This window comes from Odocoileus virginianus, chromosome 31 (assembly GCF_023699985.2).
Source record: "Odocoileus virginianus isolate 20LAN1187 ecotype Illinois chromosome 31, Ovbor_1.2, whole genome shotgun sequence".
Lineage (NCBI taxonomy): Eukaryota > Metazoa > Chordata > Mammalia > Artiodactyla > Cervidae > Odocoileus > Odocoileus virginianus.
Window position 1 is genome coordinate 139,449 of NC_069704.1, and position 27,138 is coordinate 166,586.

Genomic DNA, 27,138 nt, shown 5'->3' on the forward strand with positions numbered 1-27,138 from the left:
AGAAGTAAATATGTGACATGATGGATGTGTTAATTAATTTGGAATCCTTTCACAATGCATATGTATTTCAAATCATCATGCTGTGCCCTTTAAATATTTTACAATTTTGTCAATTACATGTTGAGAAAGCTGGAAAAAAAAGAAGGTAGCAACACAGTTGTGGAGGTGGATTTTAACCTCCAGACTAACCACAGACCTCTGGTTACAAAGAGAAAATAAGAAAAACAAAATCAAGATAGTAACTTAGCATTTTAAAAACATTTATTTAGAGACAATGGAACCGTATCAACATAACTTTATTCTACTGCTACATATGAACAAGCATCACCTCATTAAGAAGGAAAGCTAACAGATGTCATCTTTTTTAAATGCATAGTTGAATTTCTTTGAAATTCTTTGTAAGGTTTCATATATATATAATTTTGAAGATATAGAGATAATTTTTAAGGATTACTATTCTAGTCAATATCTCCAACTCTAAGTATTAGTTAATATACTATTTAAGCTGATTTATTCTTTTCTAGTCATTTTGCAAATATATGAAGTGGTATTCATACCTTAATCCTTAGATTCTTAAGATACAATCAAGTCACCATATACATAGCCAAATCAAATGTTTAGTGTATATTTGACAAATGAACACAAGAAAAATGTGATATCAACTATTCAATAGTATATGTGATAAAAATCAATGGAAAGTAAAGATATGTAAGCTAACCATATATATATTATATATATATATATATATATATATATAAAACCAAAATCTTTTACATACTGGATAAAAGTTTAAGGAATAAACAGAGGTGTCCTTACATTTATACTAAACATTATTTAACTGAATAGTAATTCCCTCCAGTGTAGAACTAATTTTTTTGTAATTCTCAAAGAACAAAATAATACAAACTTTAATTCATGGTAACATAGTTGGCTGGAAAAATGCCAGTTTGACCTCGAAGCTTTCCTTCCCACCAATCGAAATGTGAATCTGTTTTTGATATAACTGTGATTCTGTCTCCAGCTTGAAAATTCAAATCTCCTGGCTGTTGTCCTTCAAAAGAATATAGTGCTGTCACCTCTATGGGTTGGTTTGAATTGTCTAAAACAAGAAAAAAATATTTATTCACATTTTTATGAGAAAAACAGGAAGTATGTATAGGGAAGACATAAATTAGCAACTCAGGGCTTGGGATTCTAATGTGGGAGGCCAGCAGAGTCCAGAGCACACGGTCTGTGTGATTTTTCATCACATCATTAACCTTATATTTTTCTTTGTAAAGAGCAAATATTTGGTAATAACATTTCCTAAATCACACAAGTCAAACTGTACATTATTATATACTTAAATATGTGTTTGGCAAATATCTGTGGTTATAACGGTTTAAATTTGTCTAGTCTATAAGATAATATTATTACGTTTTCCCTATTTTAATAGAATAGTCATAGTAGCTTCAATGAATTACACTATTAGGTAAAAGTTGATATTTTACACTCTTGATTGTATCATAAAAGATTAAACTTAAAAACCATGCTCTGTGGTCACTGATAATGAGGATTACAGCTCAGATGCATTTGCTGCTTCATCAGTAGAAATTTATTTCCCCCTAAGCTTTTATGGCTGTTTTCATTTCTGTACTTGATTCTTTCTCTCGAAAGAGAGATGAAATTCAAATTGGCACATCAAGAAGCATGTCTACATAAGTTTAACCAGAACTTCAACAAGTATTCGGAAAAAATACCTTGAGGACCAAATGGGTAACATGAGCAAAAGACATTAACCATTATAAATTGTACAGAACCATAAGAGATAAAACAACAACAGCAACAGACATTTGCTATGTGCTCAGCTACATGGAATTTGGTATTTCCATGCTTCATACAATTTTGTGCATGAATTAGGCAGTTAGATGCTTGTTAAATGCATCTTAGTACAGATATATTGAAAGCACATATAACCAAATTCTAAATCTAGTTACTTGCTTGAATCTATAATACTATAATCATAAAAAATAAAGTGACCTTGACCTATTAGTAAGAAATGAAAATAGTCAACACTCTAATAGCAGTACATTTACTGAAGCACTGAATTTGTATCTCACACAAGATGGTGCTACAATTCTTTCAATAGAGCATGTACCACGTAGTTGAATTCTCCTAAAGAAATAAGCTTAATAATAACTAACATAACTGTATTAGTGATATTGCTGGTACAGTTTTTATCTATAAAACAGAGAAGTTCTATATATTTTTATATTTTATACTTTTAACCTGTTACTTTAAAGAAATAAGAGTAAAAGTGTGTCACTAAAAGAATAAAGTTTTGATATAGTCTGGATAAAACCAAAGCAGTTAAATGACTACTGACGTATATGATTGAAGGGTCGTCACCGTGCACTATGAAAAGTGGCTACAGCTCTTCTCTGAGAGACCCGCAGAGAGTCCTCAGGGCATCCTCACTGCGCTCAGACCAGAAGAGTGCAAGCTAATGCCAAACAGCACAGTCACTCTGAAGATGATTTTATCAAGAACTGTATTCATGGCCTCCTTATATAAAGCTCAGTCTCAACATACCGAACGTAATAAGGAAAGCCCTCAATAACTCCTCCTCCCCTTTCTTGTCTCCCAAACATTGTGGATAACAGAAGCAAGCAAAAAGGGTGCCTGTGAATATGAGGAAATGTTCTGGAAGCTACAGTCACCTTAACTGCAGTACATGCACACACCTGTGCACTAATTACACAATTAAGGATGCACAGGATGGTGAACACCATGATAGCAGGCATCATTCCAGCGGGTCCTTGAAGCCAGGAGCTGTGATAAACACACTTGCTCCTCACTTCCAGGGAGGGAGCTCTCACCCCACTTCCCAGAATATGAACCGGAGACTTGCATATGTTAAGTGATCTGCCCAGGGGGTAAGATGCAAATCTCGGAAGCCTGTCTCCAGGCAATCTTAAGCACTACTGAGATTAAGCCACAGGGTCTTCAGCAACCATAGGAGTCTTAAATTGCATTCAATAGATTGAACCTGTATATTTTACCTTCTTAAAAAATTATTTTATTCTTAATGGAAGGATAATTGCTTTACAGTATGCCATGATCTTAGGTTTTTGAATGTTGAGATTTAAACCAGCATTTTTACTCTCCTCTTTCACCTTCATCAAGAGGCTCTTTAGTTCCTCTTCGCTTTCTGCCATGAGGGTGGTGTCACCTCCATTTCTCCCAGCAATCTTGACTCCAGCTTGTACTTACTCCAGCCCAGCGCTTCTCATGATGAACTTTGCATATAAGTTAAATAAGCAGGGTGACAATAAACAGCCTTGACGTACTCCTTTCCCGATTTGGAACCAGTCCATTGTTCCATGTCCAGTTCTAACTGATGCTTCCTGACCTGCATACAGATTTCTCAGGAAGCAGGTAAGGTGGTCTGGTATTTCCATCTCTTGAAGAATTTTCCAGTTTGTTGTGATCCACACAGTCAAAGGCTTTGGTGTAGGCAATGAAGCAGATGTTTTTCTGGAACTCTCTTGCTTTTCCTATTACCCAACAGATGTTGGCAATTTGATCTCTGGTTCCTCTGCCTTTTCTAAATCCAGAACATCTGGAAGTTCTCGGTTCATGTACTGTTGAAGCCTTGCTTGGAGAATTTTGAGCATTACTTTACAAGTGTGTGGTAGTCTGAATATTCCCTGACATTGCCTTTCTTTGGGTTTGAAATGAAAACTGACCTTTACCAGTCCTGTGGCCACTGCTGAGCTTTCCAAATTTGCTGGCATATTGAGTGCAGCACTTTCACAGCATCATCTTTCAGGATTTGAAGTGGTCCAACAGGAATTCCATCACCTCCACTAGCTTTGTTCATAGTGATGCTTCCTAAGGTCCAGTTGACTTTGCATTCCAGGATGTCTGGCTCTAGGTGAGAGATCACACCATTGTGGTTATCTGGACCATTAAGATGTTTTTTGTATAGTTCTTCTGTGTATTCTTGCTAACTCTTCTTAATATCTTCTGCTTCTGTTAGGTCCCTACCATTTCTGTCCTTTATTGTGCCCATCTTTGCATGAAATGTTCCCTTGGTATCTCTAATTTTCTTGAAGAGATCTCTAGTCTTTCCCATTCTATTGTTTTCCTCTATTTCTTTGCACTGATCACTGAGGAAGGCTTTCTTATCTCTCCTTGTTATTCTTTGGAACTCTGCATACAGATGAGTATATCTTTCCTTTTCTCCTTTGCCTTTCGCTTCTCTTCTTTCCTTAGCTATTTGTAAGGCCTCTTCAGACAACCATTTTGCCCTTCATTTTCTTGGGAATGATTTTGATCACCACCTCCTGTACAATGTCACGAACCTCCATCCATAGTTCTTCAGACACTCTATCAGATCTAATCCCTTGAATCTATTTTTCACTTCCACTTATCATCGAAAGGGGAATGATTTAGGTCATACCTGAATAGTCTAGTGGTTTTCCCTACTTTCTTCAATTTAAGTCTGAATTTTGCAATAAGCCATTCATGATCTGAGCCACAGTCAGCTCCTGGTCTTGTTTTTGCTGACTGATGAGCTTCTCCATCTTTGGCTGCAAAGAATATAATCAATCTGATTTCGGTATTGACCATCTAGTGCTGTCCCTGTGTACAGTCATTTCTTGTGTTGTTGGAAGAGGGTGTTTGCTATGACCAGTGTGTTCTCTTGGCAAAACTCTGTCAGCTTTTGTCATTTCATTTTGAACTCTAAGCCCAAACTTGCCTGTTACTCCAGGTATCTCTTGACTTCCTACTTTTGCTTTCCAGTCCCCTATGATGAAAAAGACTTTTTTATTTTTTGGTGTTAGTTCTAGAAGATCTTGTAGGTCCTCATAGACGTGTTCAGCTTCTTCAGCACTAGTGGTTGGGGCATAGACTTTGGTTACTATGATACTCAATGGTTTGCCTTGGAAATGAACCAAGGTCATTCTGCTGCTATTGAGACTTGCCCCCAAGCCCTGCATTTCAGACACCTCTGTTGACTCTGAGGGCTACTCCATCTCTTCCAAGGGACTCTTGCCCACAGTAGTAGATATAATGGTCATCTGAGTTAAATTCGCCCATTTCAGTCCATTTTAGTTCACTGATATCTGGAACGTCTATGTTCACTCTTGCCATCTCCTGTTTGCTTCCAATTTACCTTGATTCATGGACCTAACATTCCAGGTTCCTATGCACTATTGTTCTTTACAGCATCAGACTTTACTTTTACCACCAGTCACATCCACAACAGGGCATTGTTTTCACTTCGGCTCAGCCTCTTCATTCTTTCTGGAATTATTTCTCCACTCTTCTCCAGTAGCATATTGGGCATCTACCGACCTGGGGAATTCATCTTTCAGTGTCCTATCTTTTTGTCTTTTCATATTGTTCATGGGGTTCTCAAGGCAAGAATACTGAAGTGTTTGCCATTCCCTTCTCCAGCGGACCACATTCTGTCAGACCTCTCCACCATGACCCGTCTATCTTGGGTGGCCCTACACGGCATGGGTCATAGTTTCATTGAGTTAGACAAGGCTGTGGTCCATGTGATCAGATTGGTTAGTTTTCTGTGACTGTGGTCCTCAGCCTGTCTGCCCTCTGATAGAGAAGGATAAGAGACTTGTAGAAGCTTCCTGATGGGAGGGACTGGCTGTGGGGAAAACTGGGTCTTACTCTGGTCAGGGAGGCCACGCTCAGTAAATCTTTGATCCAATTTCCAGCTGATGGGTGGGGCTATGTTCCCTCCCTGTAGTTTGGTTAGGCAAACTATTTTCCTGCATCACTGAGTTATCCAGACTGTACAAATAATAGGAATATCTGCTGCTGCTGATCCCTGAATTTGATAACTGAATTTGTTCTTAGTAGTTTTAGAAATATATTTTATAATGAATAATTAGAGGAAGAAAGATATTATGACCTGAAGAAAAGACAGAAAGGATTGCAGACCAGGTTCAGTCTCTGCCCCTCCCCCCACTGAAGGCTGTCTAAATGCCTCTGAATTGCAGTTTTCAAATAAGATAAGGATGAAACAGTAACAGGAAAAACGGGCCTAAGGGCCAAGCAGGGGCTCTGAGTCACAGCAGAGGACCAGGCAGTGTTGCTGGGCGAGAGGAGGCTGACATTCAGCATTCCTCCAGAACAAAGGTGAAGCAGAGAGGGAGGGGTCACTGCTGGCAGAGCTGGTGAAGAGCATGGGCAGGACAGGCAGGCAGAGGTGTGCCGAATTCCTTACCACTCACCAGTCAGGCAAACCCCTCTATTCTAGGAGGGCGCAGGAGGGTCTTGAGTTGAGGGGTTGTTGGGAAAGTTCATCCACAGGAAACAAAGGAGAGAGCTGGGCCTGGGTGAGCGCAGGCGCCCCCCCAGGGACCAGTTCACGTCCACCCGGTGCCAGGGCCCCGCTGGCTTTTTCTTCAATAAGCTCAAAATGCAAAGGCCCTCTTTACTGTAAATAGTAGGGACAGTTTCCATAAGGAGAAGTTTAATGTCCACAATATAATTCAATAGAAGAGGTCAGCCAAGAGGATATGTTCTTCCAGGAAGGGAGACAACTTTGGAGAGCAGGGAAGTAAAGCCCACGGGTCACTGAAACAGCCAGTGTCCACAGATGCCTTCCCTACTGAGGACACGTGCCTTCAAGATCTGTATTCCTACACTTACAAAAATATGGAGGATCTTTGAAGCACTTGACTATTTTATAACCAAATATTCAAGTTTATTCAAATAGGGGTTATTTTTCTCTCCCAAATCAGGGCTACACTTAAGAGGAAACAGATTACAGTCAGCTTTGGTGACTGGCAGCTGCTCTGAGTCCATATTAGCAAGTCTGCGTCCACGGGATGCCACTGTCTTATTTCACTTCTCAGTGGAGCCTGCATAATGTGACCCATATGGCATCGACACATTTGTCCCCAGACATGACTCAGGAGAATCTCAGACTTTGGAAGGTCCCCTCCAAGATACACTAGAAGCGGTGCCTTTGCTGCCGTGATGAGCTGGGCGGCTGACTTGATCCTGGCACCCACATGCTCCAGGATGTGGGTGGGGTCCACGACCCTTGGTGACCACAATCTCTGTAGGAGCGTGAGTGAGCTGGATGGGGCCAACTGGCAGAGGTCACGAGACCCACTATTCTCAAACGGCAAAATCAAAAGACAAAGGGCATCCGTGGTTGTCACACTCAGGGAGGGGCACTGCTGGCATCAGTGGCCTGCGTCCTCAGGCACACACAGCTCAGGACAGCCCCACGGCAGAGAGATCTGCACCAGGCCCAGAGGGCCCCTGCCAGTCAAAGCGTGGGCAGGGGGCTGTGATGGATGCTGACCAAGGAGGTTCGGACCTCCAGGTACAAAAACCTTAGTGAACAGGACTATGGATGCTCAACCCCTGTTTTACCATGAGGCCAGAAGACTTCGTAGCTGGAGCTTCCGAAAGAGTGAGGCCAAAGCACACACACCTGGAGAACGACTGCTGTGCCCGCGCCGCGCGGGGCAGGCCCAGGAGGGCCAGCCTGGGCGGCCAGGAGTCCTGCTCAGACGGGTTTCCAACTCAAGCCTCAGGACCGAGGGGTCACAGGGCTGGGACTTTTCTCTGCAAGGCTGATAAGACTGGCATAAGGAAGTTCTTAGTAAGAGTTTAACTGATTTCACACAGCAATGTAAAGTAAGCTTTATTTGTAAAACAGATTTTAAATCTTTCCTTGCATTTTCTTCTTCAAAATCCCTTATATTTTGAGAAAGGCCTAAAATAAATTAATATTAACATTAACTTATTACCTACTGTTTGAAACACTTAGCTTGTGCTACCCTCAAATATAAAAGCAAAATCCAACCAACCGACCAACCATGGGAGCTAAAGTGTCTGGAAGACACAGCCAGAGAATAAAAGTACTGGCTGTAAGTCTGAGCCTCTGCCTCCAGATCCCACTTAGGGTTTTGTTTCTTATCTTCCCTCATTGCTTTTTAAGAGATATTTCTAATATTTATCAGGCACTTAGACAACAGGTGCAGACTTGAAAGGAATCTGAGAAAAGGAATGCTAGTCCCCAGAGTCACACTGTCAACGCCACTTCTGCTCAACTGCAGTCAAGGCCCCAAACCCACAGGACCCTGTGGTCCTTTCCCAAGTGGGTCCAGTCTGCTGACCTCATCAAGTTTGATCAGTCCAATTGTGCAGAGTATGTTTTAAATGAAGTGCTTCTCAAAGTAACGTAAATATCCTATAAATGAAATGAGGTATTGATATTTTCACAACCTGCCAAATTAGTTAGGAGGTTTGTGTTATAAGATGGTAACTAATCTTTTTAAAACAGAAATATTTTTACTTACCAACTCTCTCACGATAGCTGGAAAGTTCAGGATACAGATTATATTCATTTCTGCCACCTGCAAAAAGTAAATAGATACATAAAAGAGGGGAACATTTAGAAAATTTATTAGTATATAGTATATAAGATACCCAAGAATGCCAAATACTGTTCTTGATAAGCAGATATTTTAAATCATTCTAACTGATTGAAATATAATTATTTTATCCTCTTTCAATCAAGAGGAACACCTGAATATACACAAAAAATAGACCAAACATAAGCCAGACAATAAATGTCTAATATCTGTATGACCACATGCACATAAACTACAATTCATGGCATTGCAATTACATGTTCACAGAAAACACAGATACATCTTTTTCTAAAAATACCAGAATAAAAAAATCTGCAATCAGCAAGCCAGTGATTTTCAGACAATCTTGCTTGTTTAACATCTAAAATAATTTTTAAAGAAGTATTTATATGTATATTTTTAAACTGATACCTAAAATTGTTAAATGTAAGATTAAGGATGTATTTTTAGCATATTTTAATGTCAATTACTTAAAATTTGTATCACTCCCTTTTTGGATAAAAAGATCTAAATATGATAGTGATCTGAACCCATCATCATTCATTAAAGAAAATCAACAAGATGTTTTTAATAGTCAGAAATTATATACTGTTCATTTTTAATCTTCAAATCATATTTTCACTTCATTTGTCAAAGATTTTTAACCAGTGTATTAATATTGTACTTTTGAACTGTGGTGTTGGAGAAGACTCTTGAGAGTCCCTTGGACTGCAAGGAGATCCAATCAGTCCATCCTAAAGGAAATCCTAAAGGGATGACAGAGGATGAGATGGTTGGATGGCATCACCAACTCCATGGACATGAGTTTGGGTAAACTCCGGGAGCTGGTGATGGACAGGGAGGCCTGGCATGCTGCAGTCCATGGGGTCACAAAGAGTCAGAAATGACTGAGCGACTGAACTGAACTGAACTTATGCAAGTTTCTACAACAAGAATTTATACATAAATTTATTTTAAAAATTTTATTTACATAACACAATCATCTATTTAATAATTTCTTACAGATTGAGTTATCATGATCATTATAAGCACAAATTGATCAAAACTTCAAAAATATTATAAATTCATGAATTTACTAAACATTAAAGTGTTATTTGAAATACATTTCAACAGGTGGACTAGACTTTTAAAAATTAGTTCATATACACAGTTCAGTTCACTTAAATTGCTCAGTCGTGACCGACTCTTTGTGACCCCATGGACAGCAGAATGCCAGGCTTGCTCAAACTCATGTTCATCGTGTCAGTGATGCTATCCAACCATCTCATCCTTGTCATCCTCTTCTCCTCCTGCCTTTTCAATCTTTCCCAGCATCAGCATCTTTTCTAATGAGTCAGTTCTTCACATCAGGTGGCCAAAGTATTGGAGTTTCAGCTTCAGCACCAGTCTTTCCAATGAATATTCAGGACTGATTTCCTTTAGGGTCAACTGGTTTGATCTCCTGGCAGTCCAAGGGACTCTCAAGAGTCTCCTCCAACACCACAGTACAAAAGCATCAATTCTTTGGTGCTCAGCTTTTTGTATGGTCCAATTCTCACATCCACACAAGACTACTAGAAAAAAACATAGCTTTGACTATACAAATCTTTGTTGACAGAGTAATGTCTCTACCTAGGTTGGTCACAGCTTTTTTTCCAAGGAGCAAGCGTCTTTAAGTTTCATGACTGCAGTCACCATCTGCAGTGAGTTTGGAGCCCAAGAAAATAAAGTCTCTCACTGTTTCCATTGCTTCCCCATCTATTTGCCATGGAGTGATGGGACTGGATGTCATGATCTTAGTTTTCTGAATACTGAGTTTTAATCCAGCCTTTTCACTCTCCTCTTTCGCTTTCATCAAGAGGCTCTTTAGTTCCTCTTTGATTTCTGCCCAATGCGTGGTGTCATCTGCGTATCTGAGGTTGATATTGATATTCCTCCTAGCAATCTTGATTTCAGTTGTGCTTCATCCAGTCTGGCATTTCACATGATGTACTCTGCCTATAAGTTAAATAAATACAGTCACAATATACAGTCCTGACGTACTCCTATCCCATTTGGAACCAGTCCGTTGTTCCAAGTCCAGTTGTAACTATTGCTTCTTGACTTGCATATAGATTTCTCAGGAGACAGGTAAGGTGGTCTGGTATTCCCATCTCTTGAAGGATTTTCCACAGTTTGTGGCGATCCACACAATCAAAGGCTTTGGCATAGCCAATGAAGCAGAAGTAGACGTTTTCCTGGAACTCTTGCTTTTCCTATGACCCAAAGGATGTTGGCAATTTGATCTCTGGTTCCTCTGCTTTTTCTAAATCTAGCTTGAATATTTGGAAGTTCTCGATTCACATACTATTGCAGCCTAGCTTGGAGAATTTTGAGCATTACTTTGCTAAAGTGTGAAATGAGTGCAATTGTGTGGTAGTTTGAGCATTCTTTGGCATTGCCTTTCTTTGGGACTGGAATGGAAACTGACCTTCAGTCCTGTGGCCACTGCTGAGCTTTCCAAATTTGCTGGCATATTGAGTATAGCACTTTACCAGCATCATCTTCTAGAATTTGAAATAGCTCAGCTGGAATTCCATCACCTCCACTAGCTTTGTTCATAGTGATGCTTTCTAAGGCCCATTTGACTTCAAACTCCAGGATGTCTGGCTCTGGGTGAGTGATCAAACCTTCGTGGTTATCTGGACCATTAAGATCTTTTTTTGTATAGTTCTTCTGTGTGTTCTTGCCACCTCTTAATATGTTCTGCTTCTGTTAGGTCCACATCATTTCTGTCCTTTATTGTGCCCATGTTTGCATGAAATGTTCCCTTGGTATCTCTAATTTTCTTGAATCGATCTCTAGTCTTTCCCATTCTATTGTTTTCCTCTATTTCTTTGCACTGATCACTGAGGAAGGCTTTCTTATCTCTCCTTGCTATTCTTTGGAACTCTGCAGTCAAATGGGTATATCTTTCCTTTTCTCCTTTGCCTTTCACATCTCTTTTCTCAACTCTTTGTAAGGCCTCCTCAGACAATCACTTAGCCTTTCTTTTTCTTGAGGATGGTTTTGATCACTGCCTCCTGTACAATATCACAAACCTCCGTCCATAGTTCTTCAGGCACTCTGTCTATCAGATCTAATTCCTTGACCTATTTGCCACTTCCACTGTATATCGTAAGGGATTTCTTTTAGGTCATACCTGAATTTAGGTCATATATACAGGATAACTATTATTTATGGAATGACATAGCTTCAATATAAAATTGTATTTCAGTGTTCTTTTTTAAAGATATAGATGCTAAGAAAGCTGGTTTATAGAAAAACTAGAGGGCAAGAGAGATATTTTACAAGAATGTAACATCATTCTTTTATTTCCCTTCTTAGATAGAGGTAAAAAAATTCTCATAGAGATCTATCATCAAAACAATAGCAATAATAAAATATTACTTATTAACCAATAAGCTATTACTACTATAATTTTTATTTTGGCGATAGCTATGTGATTTTATAAATAAATCCTATATAATGATAATATTAATTACTATTCTTATTGTAAATTCAGATAATGGTGCCATTAGGTCTCCCTTCAGCTTTGTTGAAAGCTAAAAAAAAATGTAGTTCATCTAATTTACAAAATTATTTACCGTTCATCAGACTTACCAACTACACTAGTATAAACTTTCATATTTCAAATTGTATCACTGTCCTTACATTTTGGGGACAAAGTTGTAGTAGCATCATTAAGATAGTTTGGAGTTTGCTTTTCTTATTGAAGTGTGAAAAAAAACTGTAAAAGAATGGAAGACAAAGAGGGTGACGTGTACATCATGTTCACAAGAACACGTGTGGAGACTGGCCACCTGTAAACTGTATCTTAAATCACCTGTGCTCGGAAGCTCTGCCCCAGGCCCTGTGTGCCCCTCACGGCTCCCCTGGTGGCTCCACTGGTAAAGAATCTGTCTGTAATGCAGGGAGACCCAGGTTCGATCCCTGGGTCATGAAGATACCCTGGAGAAGGGCATAGCAACCCACTCCAGTACTCTTGCCTGGAGAATTCCACGGGCAGAGGAACCTGGCCAGTTACAGTCCAAGGTGTCACAGAGTTGGACACGACTGACTAAGCACATGCTTTCCCCATCTCTGTGTACCTCTTAAGGACAGAGGTGCATCAGTGTGAAGGCCACTGGCCTAAGAAGTTTGTGAATATAAAAATATAAAAATAAGTATTGGCAAGGTGGGGAAGAGGGTATAAACAGCAGAGAATCTATTTTTAAAAACTGACTAGAAGTAAGAGATTTGGGGTAGGTGACCATATATAAGACAAAATATATGCAAATTAAGGCTCTCACAATTATTAAAAGAAGCACCCTGAAATATAAATGGGAAAGCATCTTCCATTCAACACAGCAAAACAAAATTACAAAGTACTTAGAAATAAATTTAACAAGAAAGGCAAAGAAACTATGAAAACTTAGGAAAGACATAATATAATATTTCAACAAATGGAAAGCATAAAACAGGAAGATTATCATACAAATGCCAAATTTATTAGTTTATACATGTAATGTTATTGTAATTAATATAAAAATCATAGAGTTCATATAAGTACATAACATTACTTTAACCAGAATTGCATATTGGTAGTTGACAGGAGTATTGGTAAAATGCTCTTAAATTAACTGAGGAGTAAGTATCTAATAACTGCAAGAATGAAATACTTCAAGAAAACCGAGGACACTATTAATGCAATGTATAGGACAGAAGACCTTAACCATGCTAAAACATTGATGCTTTCAAATTGTGGTGCTGGAGAAGACCCTGAGGGCCCTTGGACAGCAAGGAGATCAAACCAGTCAATCCTAAAGGAAGTCAACCCTGCATACTCATTGGAAGGACTGATGCTAAAGCTGAAGCTCCAATACTTTGGCCACCTGATGTGAAGGGCTGACTCACTGAAAATGACCATGATGCTGGGAAAGACTGGAGGCAAAAGGAGAAGGGCATGACAGAGGAGGAGATGGTTAAATAGCATCACTGACTCAATGGACATGAGTTTAAGCAACTCCAGGAGATAGTGAAGGGGAGCAGAGCTCGGTGTGCTGCAGTTCACGGGGCTGCAAAGAGCTGGACATGACTTAGCGACTGAGGAACAACAACAGCAACTACAAAGTACAATATCTATAAAAATTAGTGACAGATAAACTTTTACATAAACATTAAAACTTTGATAAATGAAAGCTGTATATATTAAACTTCTATGTTTCATATAGATTATGAACTACATGAAAATTGAGATCAACAAATGATACATCTAGAGAAATAAACTGTCATCCAAATGAGAAACCCCTTAATATACAAAATACTCCCACAAGTTGAAAATGTAACAAGCATTCCAACAGAAAAAAATTAACCAATGAAACAGAGACTTTTAAGATAAGATCAAATTCCGAACACCAGCAATATGATGAAAAAAATGGTTACATCACTAATAGGGACAAATACAATCAATCAACAAGGAGATATAACCAACCCTCAGACTAGTAAACACGTCAAGACACTTCAACACTACGAGTGATGAGGAATGACTGTGAGGAGTGTTGTGGTGGAGTGTACAGGTAGATGAAGTGCACACAGTAGGGAGTGTGGGTGTCTGATGGGGTGCACACAGTAGGGAGTGTGGGTGTCTGATGGGGTGCACACAGTAGGGAGTGTGGGTGTCTGATGGGGTGCACACAGTAGGGAGTGTGTCTGCTGGGGTGTACACAGGAGTGAGTGTGGTGTCTGATGGGGTGCACACAGTAGGGGGTGTGGGTGTCTGATGGGGTGCACACAGTAGGGAGTATGGGTGTCTTATGGGGTGCACACAGTAGGGAGTGTGGGTGTCTGATGGGGTGTACACAGTAGGGAGTGTGGGTGTCTGATGTGGTGTACACAGTAGGGAGTGTAGGTGTCTGATGGGGTGCACACAGTAGGGAGTGTGGGTGTCTGGTGGGGTGCACAGTAGGGAGTGTGGGTGTCTGATGGGGTGCACACAGTAGGGAGTTTGGGTGTCTGATGTGGTGCACACAGTAGGGAGTGTGGGTGTCTGATGGGGTGCACACAGTAGGGAGTGTGGGTGTCTGATGGGGTGCACACAGTAGGGAGTGTGGGTGTCTGATGGGGTGCACACAGTAGGGAGTGTGGGTGTCTGATGGGGTGCACACAGTAGGGAGTGTGGGTGTCTGATGGGGTGCACACAGTAGGGAGTGTGGGTGTCTGATGGGGTGTACACAGTAGGGAGTGTGGGTGTCTGGTGGGGTGTACACAGTAGGGAGTGTGGGTGTCTGATGGGGTGCACACAGTAGGGGGGTGTCTGATGGGTGCACACAGTAGGGAGTGTGGGTGTCTGATGGGGTGCACACAGTAGGGAGTGTGGGTGTCTGATGGGGTGCACACAGTAGGGAGTGTGGGTGTCTGGTGGGGTGCACAGTAGGGAGTGTGGGTGTCTTGTGGGGTGCACACAGTAGGGAGTGTGGGTGTCTGATGGGGTGTACACAGTAGGGAGTGTGGGTGTCTGGTGGGGTGCACACAGTAGGGAGTGTGGGTGCCTGGTAGGGGTGTACACAGTAGGGAGTGTGGGTGTCTGATGGGGTGTACACAGTAGGGAGTGTGGGTGTCTGGTGGGGTGCACACAGTAGGGAGTGTGGGTGCCTGGTAGGGGTGTACACAGTAGGGAGTGTGGGTGTCTGGTGGGGTGCACAGTAGGGAGTGTGGGTGTCTTGTGGGGTGCACACAGTAGGGAGTGTGGGTGTCTGATGGGGTGTACACAGTAGGGAGTTTAGGTGTCTGATGGGGTGTACACAGTAGGGAGTGTGGGTGTCTTGTGGGGTGTACACAGTAGGGAGTGTGGGTGTCTGGTGGGGTGTACACAGTAGGGAGTGTGGGTGTCTTGTGGGGTGTACACAGTAGGGAGTGTGGGTGTCTGGTGGGGTGCACACAGTAGGGAGTGTGGGTGTCTGGTGGGGTGTACACAGTAGGGAGTGTGGGTGTCTGGTGGGGTGTACACAGTAGGGAGTGTGGGTGTCTGGTGGGGTGCACACAGTAGGGAGTGTGGGTGTCTGATGGGGTATATACAGTAGGGAGTGTGGGTGCCTGGTAGGGGTGTACACAGTAGGGAGTGTGGGTGTCTGGTGGGGTGTACACAGTAGGGAGTGTGGGTGTCTGGTGGGGTGCACACAGTAGGGAGTGTGGGTGTCTGATGGGGTGTACACAGTAGGGAGTGTGGGTGTCTGGTGGGGTGTACACAGTAGGGAGTGTGGGTGTCTGGTGGGGTGCACACAGTAGGGGGGTGTCTGATGGGTGCACACAGTAGGGAGTGTGGGTGTCTGGTGGGGTGCACACAGTAGGGAGTGTGGGTGTCTGGTGGGGTGCACACAGTAGGGAGTGTGGGTGTCTGGTGGGGTGCACACAGTAGGGAGTGTGGGTGTCTGATGGGGTGTACACAGTAGGGAGTTTAGGTGTCTGATGGGGTGTACACAGTAGGGAGTGTGGGTGTCTGATAGGGGTGAGCACAGTGGAAGGGTAGGTGGTGGAAGGGTAGGTGGTGGGAAATGGCTGACAAGACTCAGCAGTAGTAAAAACTTTAAAAAATCAATCTACCAAATTTCTTAAATATTTAAAAATATATCCTTTCACCTATCATGCCTGTTCCTCGAAATTATCTTTAAAAAATTTCCACTATTTAGACATCTTAAGAAATTAACTGTGACACTGCTTGGCATGGAAAAAAGTTGAAAGTTAATATCTATCAGTAGGAGAGTGGCTAATAAAATATGTCCATCTACATGATGGAATACTGAATATCCACTACAAAGAATTAAATTACCGGAGGAGTAAGTATCCAATAACTGCAAGAACACAGTTGATTTGAGGGATTTCCATGAGATGTTGCTGAGCAAAAAGAACAAATAAATCCCACGAACAAACAAGCTATAGTAAAACATGAATACTATAACAGCATTTTTGTGAGATGACAACAAAACATTCGGACTGTGTGTGGTCTACATGTTTATACACATGCTTGTGTGTGGAACTACATGGAGAAAATACAGAGGAACTATAGAAACATGGAGAAAAGTATCATTCCTATTGTTGCTGGTTTGAGTATGGAAGAGAGTGATGTGCAATTAAGGGCAGAGGAGAAATGGGAAAAGGGGAAGGACTCCTAAAAAAAAGAAAAAAATTGCTTTCAAAAACCATATTTATGAATCACATATACAGCTATATAAAATTATATATGTGAGGATATATAAGAAATTAAAATTTAAGATTTTGTTTTTTAATAAAGCACTTAGGAATAAGTCATATTTAAAATGGAAGGTTAAAAATAGATACAAATTTTAAATTCTTTTATTGAATCAAAATCAGGAGTTCGCAACCAGGCATGATATGCTACATGAGAAAAGATGATGGGCATGTGAAAAAAACAGGAAATGAGCAACAAATACTGAAGCTGAAAAAGTAAAGCGAGAAGAAGAGTGGGTGGTGACTAGACCTGAGTCTGCAGACACGTGCCCGGGCGAGAAGGTGAGCTGGCAAGCACCCTGCGGAACCAGCGAGAGCAGTCCCTGCTGGGACAGGGAGCTTCCAGACCGAGGTCACGGCGGCAGACAGACAGGCCGAGGCTGGCGCAGCAGGGGGACCCGCACCCCATGAGGCTAGATACTAAAATACCTGCTCAGGGAGAATATGCAAGAGAAACAAACCTCCCAAGATTTTTCCATCGTTAGCTGAGAGGAGTTTCTTGAGATAAGGTAAGTAGCTTTTTAATCTACACTGACAAGTAACTGATATTGAAGACTAGCAGGATTTTTATGTAGGTGTGATATAGATACCTACTCCCTCAGTGAGGAAATTTTAGAAACACTCTGTATTTTGAAGTATTCACATAGGTCAGATTTTATGTAATCACCCCTATCTAAAATAAAAATAGATTCAATGCTCACATCTTGCTACTGAAAATAAGGGTGTAAGCAAATCAATCACCAGAACATAAATAAAAATAGACTATACTGTCACCCTTATTTAACTTACATGCAGAGTACATCATGAGAAACGCTGGACTGGAAGAAGCACAAGCTGGAATCAAGATTGCCGGGAGAAATATCAATAACCTCAGATATGCAGATGACACCACCCTTATGGCAGAAAGTGAAGAGGAACTAAAAAGCCTCTTGATGAAATTGAAAGAGGAGAGTGAAAAAGTTGGCTTAAAGCTTAACATTCAGAAAACTAAGATCATGGCATCTGGTCCCATCACCTCATGGGAAATAGATGGGGAGACAGTGGAAACAGTGTCAGACTTTATTTTTTGGGGGCTCCAAAATCACTGCAGATGGTGACTTCAGCCGTGAAATTAAAAGACGCTTACTCCTTGGAAGGAAAGTTATGGCCAACCTAGATAGCATATTAAAAAGCAGAGACATTACTTTGCCAATAAAGGTCCGTCTGGTCAAGGCTATGGTTTTTCCAGTGGTCATATATGGATGTGAGAGTTGGATTGTGAAGAAAGCTGAGTGCCGAAAAATTGATGCTTTTGAACTGTGGTGTTGGAGAAGACTCTTGACAGTCCCTTGGACTGCAAGGAGATCCAACCAGTCCATCCTAAAGGAGATCAGTCCTGGGTGTTCATTGGAAGGACTGATGCTAAAGCTGAAACTCCAGTACTTTGGCCACCTCATGCGAAGAGTTGACTCATTGGAAAAGACCCTGATGCTGGGAAAGATTGAAGGCAGGAGGAGAAGGGAATAACAGAGGATGAGATTGTTGGATGGCATCACCGACTCAATGGGCATGAGTCTGAGTAAACTCCGGGAGTTGGTGATGGACAGGGAGGCCTGGCGTGCTCCGATTCATGGGGTCGCAAAGAGTCGGACACGACTGAGCGACTGAAGTGAACTGAACTGATCCCTTTGGAAGAACAAAGCAGCATCCCAAGAGAATAGGATACAGAGCAAGTTGTGCATGTGTTTAGGGCGTGGGGTGGGGCTCAGTGTCAAAGAACATACCTGTCAATGCAGGAGATGCAGGAGACACAGGTTTGACCCCTGGGTCGGGATGATTCCCTGGAGGAGGGAATGGCAACTCACTCCAGTATTCTTGCCTGGGAAACCTCAAGGACAGGGAAGCCTGGAGGGCTACAGTCCATGGGGTTGCAAAGAGTCAGACAGGACTGAGCGAATGAGCACACACACACTATAAAGAAGAGTAGGTCTCGTTCCCGAGGACCTTCCTAGACGAGGTGAATTCAGACAAGCTAAAGGCACAGCCAGGAATCAGTATGAGGGCCGTGAGCTGGGTTTCCTGCTCATTTTTCACCTGGGCATGAAAACTGGACAAATGGATACAAACACGGAGGGGGAGGGGCAGGACCAGCTCTATGGCCTTGGTGGCACTTTGACACTTAGAGTCCTCTGCCCAGAGGTTATCATGTACTGCTGACCCTTGAATAGCGTGGGTTTGCACTGTGTGGGTTCACTTACAAGTGGATTTTTTCTGATAACATTGGAAAATTTGTCTGAGATTTGCCACAAACTGAAAAAACTCAGATGAAACACATAGCCTAGAAATATCAAAAGAAATAACTAAAAGTTAGGTGTGTCATGAATGCATGGAATTTATGTAGATACTGTTCTGTTTTACCATTTGCCGCCATAAGATATACACAAATCTTTTACTAGGAGTTAAAATTTATCAAAACTCCCACACATGCACACTGACACTCTCCATTTGCAGTGGAGAGAAACGTAAACGAAAGTGAAGCTGCAGTGTTCAATCATAATCACATAAACGAACACACTGCGCACACACAAGCACACACACTGTACCACGGCAACACTTGTGTGGCCACCCCCCTGTTGCTGTGGTCAGGTGACGAGCGTTGCAAGTAACTGCCAAAGGTGCTGACCTGAACCGTCTCCACATGACGAGCTGTCTCTCCAGTAAACTGTGTATCACTATGGTAAGTTCTCTTTCAGGGTTCTGGTGCATCTGTCATTGTGTTTAAAATGATACTATAAACCTTGATTAACACCAAGGGACCCATAAAAAGTACCGCTAGTGATCCTGGAAATGCTCCCAAGAAGCAGAGAAAAGTCATTACAAGCAAAAGCTGAACTGCTTGATGTCTGGAATCTGAGGTCTGCAACTGCCCCTGCCCACCATTCCAACATAAATAAATTCAGTGTAAGAACTGTATTTAAAAGAGAAAAGGAAATCCATGAAGTTGTGGCTGCAGCTACACCAACAGGCACAGAAACCTTGCATCTTTTGTGAAATACCTTTTTACCTTATATTGCAAATGAAGTTTCTATGTGGGTGCAATAGACTCTAATAAAATTTGAGAAAAAGCAAAGTCATTATATGACAACTTAAAGCAGAAAGAAGGTGAAGGATCTAAAACTGGAGAACTAAGTGCCAGCCAAGTTTGCTTTGATAATTTTAGTAAGAAGTTGGGCTTCAGTAACATCAAGATAACAGGAGAAGCAGCTTCTGCTGACCAAGAGGCAATAGCCAAGTCCTAGACGCCGTTAAGAAAATCATTGACAAGAAAGAATATTTGCCTGAACAAGTTTTTAATGCAGATGAAACTACCCTATTCTGGGAAAAACGGCAACCAAGGACATTTATTACTAAGGAAGAGAAGTGAACACCAGGATTTCAGGCAGGAAGGGACAGACAAGCTCTGCTCTTCCGAGCACAGGCACTGGAGTTCATGATCCACCCTCCTCTATAAAACTGCTAACCCCCAAACCTAGAAGGGGAACAGATAAACACAAGCTGACAACCTTTTGGTTGTGCAAAAAGAAGGCCTGGATCATGACAACTCTTTTCCTTTTTTTGGTCCCTGAAACCAGGAAGTACTGTGCCAGTAAGGGACTGCCTTTTAAAGTTCTTTTGATATTGGACAATGCCCCTGGCCACCCAAGAACCCCACGAGTTCAGCTCTATGAGCAGACCACCAAGTGGTGGTATTGGCCTCAAACACAACATCTCTATTTCCAACCTCTAGATCAGGGGGTCATCAGGACTTTTAAAGGCTCACTACACACGGTACTCTACAGAAAGAACTGTTGATGCTGTGGAAGAGAATGCCTAGAGTGAGAACAGTATGAAAGTCTGGAAGATTACACCACTGAAGATGCCATTTCTTGTAGAAAAAGCCATGGAACAATAAATTCCTGCTGAAGAAAACTGTTCCAGATGTCATGCATGACTTCAGAGAATTTACAATAGAGCCAATCAAGGAAATCAGGAAATAGATTGCAAATACAGCAAAATAGGTGGGGGAAGCGTGGCTGCGAAGGGTCTCAAGACATGGATCTTGGAGACTTTCAAGAGCTAATGGACACCACATCAGAGGAATTAGCAAAAGATGATTTGACGTAGATGAGAGCTCCTGAATCAGTGCCAGATAATGAGGAAAAAGACGTAGGAGCAGTGCCAAAGACAAACTGACATCAGACAATCTGATAGAGTGTTCTTATTCAAGTGAAAGGGAAAGCAGCAGTCGCTCAGTTGTGTCCGACTCCCCACGACCCCACGGCCTGCAGCCCGCCAGGCTCCTCTGTCCACGGGACTCTCCAGGTGAGAATACTGGGGTGGGTTGCCATGCCCTTCTCCAGGCGATCTTCCCAATCCGGGGTCAAACCTAAATCTCTTATATCTCCTGCATTGGCAGGCAGATTCTTTAACGCTTGAGCTACCTGGGAAGCCCTGCTTATTCAAGACTGCTTTTTTTTTTTTCAAGACTGCTTTTAAACTTCTTTTTCAACATGGATCTTGTATGATACAGGGACCGAAACTAAAGCAAACGGTGGAAGGAGGACTGGGATCCTGTATACACATTTTTAGAGAAATGAAAAAGCAGAAAAGTCAGAAATCATGATGTATTTCCATAAAGGGACATCGAGGGTGCCTGCCTCTCTTCCCCCCGCCCACTTCTGCCACCCCTGGGGCAGCAGGACCACCCCATCCTCTTCCCTCTCCTTCTCCTCAGCCTGCTCAACATGAAGATGAGGAGGATGAAGACCTCTGTGATGATCCACCTCCACTTAACGAATAGTAAATAATCATCATGTCATTCAGTTAACAAACTTATCTGCTGTGTATGCACATGTCCTCACGTGAAAATCTAATAATTGTGAGAGGTCTCTATGTCATCACCAACATCGCCTAAGTGTTTATCACACAGAACACTGTGTGCAAGACTTGTGCAGAAGTGGATAGGCTATCCTCACATAGGCTAAGATGAGTCACATGTAATACAAAATTAATAATGTGTTAGTTTTCTTACTGTTATATAACTTGGCTTTCAAAGAATTACATTACTGTATAGCATGCTTCTCTCTCTCTTCTTGTAATTGTAGAAACTATCAGTCTTCACCACATGTAAGTGGTTTTTTTTTTCATGTAAGTGGTTTTTAAAAAAGGTACTGATGTTTCTAATATTTATTATAAATATGGCTGTAATACTGTGTGCCAAAAAAATTTCTAGTTCTTCATTCATCAGTATACAGGCTAGGCTACCATAAAGCAATCATATTGCTGCTTATTTTTATCAATGCATGAATCATTATATCTGTAAATGTGAATTTATTTTTCCTATTAATTTTTAATTTTTTAATGTTAGTATTACATATAACATTTACAGTGTTTTGTATCACATAAGACAATATTGACATGGGTAGTGACAGACAATTCATCTTGTAAGCAGAAAGATGTAAACTTTTGGTATAAATAAATACAATACAGTGCCATCAATATATTTTCATTTCCTTATACTTTTTCTTGGTATTTTTTCTAGTTTGCTTCATATAGGAATACAGTAGGTAACATATATAACTTACAAAATATGTGTTAATCAACTGTTTATGTTATCAATAAGGCTTCCAGGCAGCTGTGGGCTATTAGTAAAGTTTGGGGGGAGTCAAAAGTTTTATATATATATATATATTTTTTTTTTTTTTACTTTAGCAAGGGGGGTTGATGCCCCAGACCCTTGCATTATTCGAGGGTTCATGGTACGTCTTCCTGTAATTACTGTTACTTTTCCACATGTGATCGCTCTGCTCCTAGAGGGAAAGTTCTTTAAAGGCAGGAGATAAGTTAGCTTCATCACTGTGCTCTTAAAAGCCACAGCACAATGCCACTTGCATAACAGTTAATTATTATATGAAACATTGCCTACTTTACTATATTGCTATTTACGGGTAGCCTCTGTACATGAAAATCAGAATTTCGAAAGTGACTGTCATAAAAATGAGTGATGGAAAGAGGAGTGAAGGCCAAAGCCCTGATGCTTTATGAATTTATTCTATTTTACAACCACTTTGTGAGACCCTAAGCTTCCAAGAATGTATGGTAAAATCAATATTCAGAAATATAAATCTATGTGTATATGAGAAAAATAGGTTTATTGCTTCCATTTCAAATCAGCAGGATAACAGTGTTTGGAAGAGATGCCAAAACAAGAGAGGAGAGAGAAAAAGTTTAAAGGTAAATCTCTGTCACTGAAAAAAGCATTTTCTGAATGAGAATAAACATTTTCACAAGTTACAGGAATGACAATTAGCCTCGTGTGTTTAGAAGAGACCAAACATTTGTTTTTTTCTCTTTAATATGCATCAGCTCTTCTATTGGACTCTAAAGCTATAACTTTTGATCTCTTAATAATATTTCATAATTACTTAATTATAACTGTATTTTAATTGCAACAAAAACACTTACTTTGAGAGCCAGAACGCAGCTGTACTTGTGCAGATGACTGCTGTGGTCTCGAGGATGGTTTTGGAGGCAATTTAGCCTGGGAAGAGAAGGAAAAATGCACATGATGTGAAAACCCTGTTTTTACTTAGAAGCATATGACGCCCCCGCCAGTGCGTGCACATGCAAACATTAGCCCCTGCACTCATTAGCAGAGCACACACCACTCTGGGCCACCCCTGGTTGAACCGGACAACAGGCGGGTGGCCGCAGGGGCCGAGCTTCTGCAGCTGGCAGCGTCCCTCCCCCAGGCCCCACCACCACGCAGGAGGAGCCGGCGCAGAAGACTCTGCGCACATCAAGGCACCAGGCCAGCAGCAGTAATTAATTATTAATTAATATTATAAAGGTCTATCCTCGCAGAAAGGCAATCAAAGAAAACCACGTTTCTTCCTGAAATTTGTATAGATGATTGTCAAGGTTTTATGACATTTTTCACACGAACTGTATGCAAATGAAATTACAAGGGAGGTTTAGTAGGGTGTTTAGAATCGGATAGGAAGGATGTGTGTGTTAGTCCTGTCCGACTCTTTGTGACCCAATGGACTGTAGCCCACCAGGCTTCTCCGTCCAAGGAAATGTCCAGGCGAGAATACTGGAGGGGGAGCCACGGCCTCCTCCAGAGGGTCTTCCCTGGCTCAAGATGGAACCCGGGTCCCCCGCGCTGCAGGCAGATTATGGACTGAACCACCTGGGAAACTCAATATCAAAGACAGAATAGCCTATATGAAGAATTCTCTGCAGCTACGAAGAAAAACAGAAATCCGGCATCACCGAAGCCACCTTCTGCTCCCGGGCGGCTCTTCTGGCGTTGACTCGTTGCCCTTCGCTTTCATACTTCTCAGTAAAGGAGTCAAGAATTTCATAAAGGTCTTCTGCTTGAGCAGGCCGTGGTATATCACCAAATAAAATGTCATAAGCTCGAATGTCTTGACAATAAAATCTAACAGGAAACACATGAAGAACATTTACTTTGCAGACATAGATCTTTTCTAGAGGTAAACGTAGGGCACACACCCTCGTATGTTAGTGTGCTTCACTGACCTACTGTACTTACATAAACTACTTTTCAAACACTAACTACCCATGTTAAGGCCCTGAATTCATCCCTCTAAGCTCACCTCTAGAGGCAACTGCCATAAGTGGTCTGATACTTATATCCTTTTCCCAATAATATAAAAGTACTGCACATACACATACATTTATACATAAAAACATATATATATAATCTTTATATATAAACATATATAAATATATATATTAAACACTTATGCACATGTACCTACAAGCACATACATTTTTACAGGTTTTTGCTTTATAAGTTTCTTATAAAAATGGTGCCAACCTATAGTTCCCTAAAATGCTTATTTGTAACAAAATTATGTAAGGATTTGCCTTACATGCTTGGAAGCCCTGCAGTTGATTAAAAAGTATATTTGGTTTAGTTTATCCAGGAATTAGGTGAACTTTAGTGGGGAAATCTTCCAAAGGCCTAGAATCACACATTTCTAAAAGCATTCTTGACTTAAATTTCTCAAATTAATAAAACCAGAAGTAAAAACATTTCTCTTGACTTTACAAGTTAGAGAGTTCTGCAAGCCTTACTTTTTCCCCCATTCCTCCCATTGTCTAGTTGCTGAGGCCTGCACTGAACAATACTGAACGAGTGTGGGATTCCAGGTGGGAGAGCCACACACGCGGCTCCTGACTTCTCTCTGTCAGCTTTGAGCAGCAGGCGCTTGTCCACGACCAGCAGGGCCAGCTCTGTCAGGGTTACGGTTGTGGGATTCCTGCCAGTTTCTTCAAGTAGTCCTCTCAGTCCTAGCTTTTTACCTTTTCTGGGCAATTAGACACATTTTAGTGGAAATTCGGAAGCACAGTTTTGGGAACTATTAGCTAGACGCCAGGTTAAAGAGGAAGTTCCTTATTCCCTGTTAGGATACTTCCAAATCTCGTATTTTTTTTTAGATCAAAATTGGTCTGTGAGTTACGGAAAAAGACAAAGGCTGAGTGTAACAATAGGGAACCTCTTAAAATGATGAACACTGCACTTTTATTACATTGTACAAAAGTAATTGTGGTTTCAGACCATGCATTTTAAATCATTATAACTAGGTTCAAAAACATCTTTATTAATCAAAATAGGAACCATTACAATCAACACATTTTTGCCAACAAGAAATAAGTTTGCTTATTCCTGTAGTGTAAAAATTCGTGCTTCAGGATTCAGTGAACTCTTGGAAAGCATTTTCTGCCTCCTGCTGGTTGTGGAAGAATTTTGCCTGCAAAAAGTTGTTGAGACGCTTGAAGAGTGGTACTCAGTTGGTGAGAGATCAGGTGAATATGGTGGGTGAAGCAAAACTTTGCAGCCCTGTTTGTTCACCTTTTGAAGTGTCAGTTGTGTGATATGTGGCAGGTGTTATCACGCAGAAGAATTAGGCTCATTCTGTTGACCAATGCCAGCTGCACGTATTGCAGTTTTTGAAGCATCTCTTCAATTTGCTGAGCATACTTCTCAGAGGTAAAGGTTTCACCAGGATTCAGAAAGCTGTAGTGGATAAGATCAGCAACAGACCACCAAGCAGTGACCACGATCTTTTCTGGTGCAAGTTTGGCTTTGAGAAGTGCTTTGGAGCTTCTTCTCAGTCCAACAACTGAGCTGGTCATCACCAGTTGTCGAATAAAATCCTCCTTTCATCACACATCACAATCCAGTCAAGAAATGGTTCATTATTGTTGCCTAGAATAAGAGAAGACTACATTTCAAAATGACTTTTTTGATTTTTGGTCAGCTCATGAAGCACCCACTTATTGAGCTTTTTCACCTTTCCAATTTGCTTCAAATGCAGAATGACTGTAGAATGGTCGATGTTGAGTTCTTCGGCAATTTGTCATGTAATTGTAAGAGGATCAGATTCAATGATGGCTCACAATTGATTGCTGTCAACTTCTGATGGCCAGCGACTACGCTCTTCATCTTCAAAGCTCTTGTCTCCTTGCAAAACTTCTTGAATCGCCACTGCACTGTACGTTCATTAATAGTTCCTGGGCCAAGTGCATTGTTGATACTGCAAGTGGTCTCTGCTACTTCACAACCCATTTTGAACTCAAATAAAAAAAATCACTTGAATTTGCTTTTTGTCTAACACCATTTCCCTAATCTAAAATAAATATAAAATAAACAGCAAGTAATAAGTCATTAGCAAAAAAACATAAAGCAAGAAATGAGCATTAAAATGAAGTATAACATAACCACATTTATTTAAGAATGGATTCCAATATCAAATGACAAAGTTCAACAATGTAAACCCAGTATTACTTTCGCAGCAACCTAATATGTTATAAGGATGGCTTCTTTCCTTCAACCTCATGAACCAGCCTCTGCCAGCTCCACACTTTTCTTCTGCAGCTTCCATGCCTCTCGGCACCTTCATAGAGTTGAAGACAATTAGGGCCTTGCTCTGGATGAGGCCTTGGCTGAAGGCAATGTTGTGCTTGCTTGGATCTTCAACCCAAACCACTAAAACTGTCTCCATATCAGTGATAAGGCTGTTTCGCTTTCTTATCATCCATGCTTTCACTGGTATGGCTCTTGTCACTTCCTTCGGGAACTTCTCCTTTGCTTGGCTGACTATTTGGCACAAGAGGCCTAGCTTCCGGCCTGTCTCAGCTTTGACGTGCCTTCCTCATTAAGCTCAGGTGTTTCCAGCTCTTGGCTTAAAGTAAGAGATGTGCAGCACTTCACTTGAACACTTGGAGGTCCTTGTTAATGTCAATGTATTGTATCTAAGGGAACAGGGAGGCCCGAGGAGAGGGACGGAGCCTCGGGGATGGGCGGTCAGAACACAGACGCGCTTACTGACTAGGTTCTCCCCCGAAAGGGCGCAGTGCCTGGTGCCCCAAACAATCACAACCGTAACATCCAAGGTCACAGATTGCAGATCACCAGGGCCGATGTAATAATGAAAAA

At 41.3% G+C, this 27,138-nt stretch overlaps 1 protein-coding gene across 2 annotated transcripts in view; it reads right to left on the minus strand.

The window, feature by feature from the left end:
* Nucleotides 1-243: 243 nt before the first annotated feature.
* SH3YL1 (SH3 and SYLF domain containing 1) overlaps nt 244-27,138 on the minus strand; it is a 60,623-nt gene continuing 33,728 nt past the window's right edge. For both annotated transcript variants that reach the window (XM_020875180.2, XM_070459137.1), the window contains exons 7-10: nt 23,943-24,111; nt 23,133-23,208; nt 8,331-8,387; nt 244-1,099 (exon numbers count right to left, since the gene is read on the minus strand). In XM_020875180.2, coding sequence (XP_020730839.1) covers nt 909-1,099; nt 8,331-8,387; nt 23,133-23,208; nt 23,943-24,111 — 493 coding nt within the window. In that variant the 3' untranslated portion in view covers nt 244-908. The remainder of the gene's footprint in view (nt 1,100-8,330; nt 8,388-23,132; nt 23,209-23,942; nt 24,112-27,138) is intronic.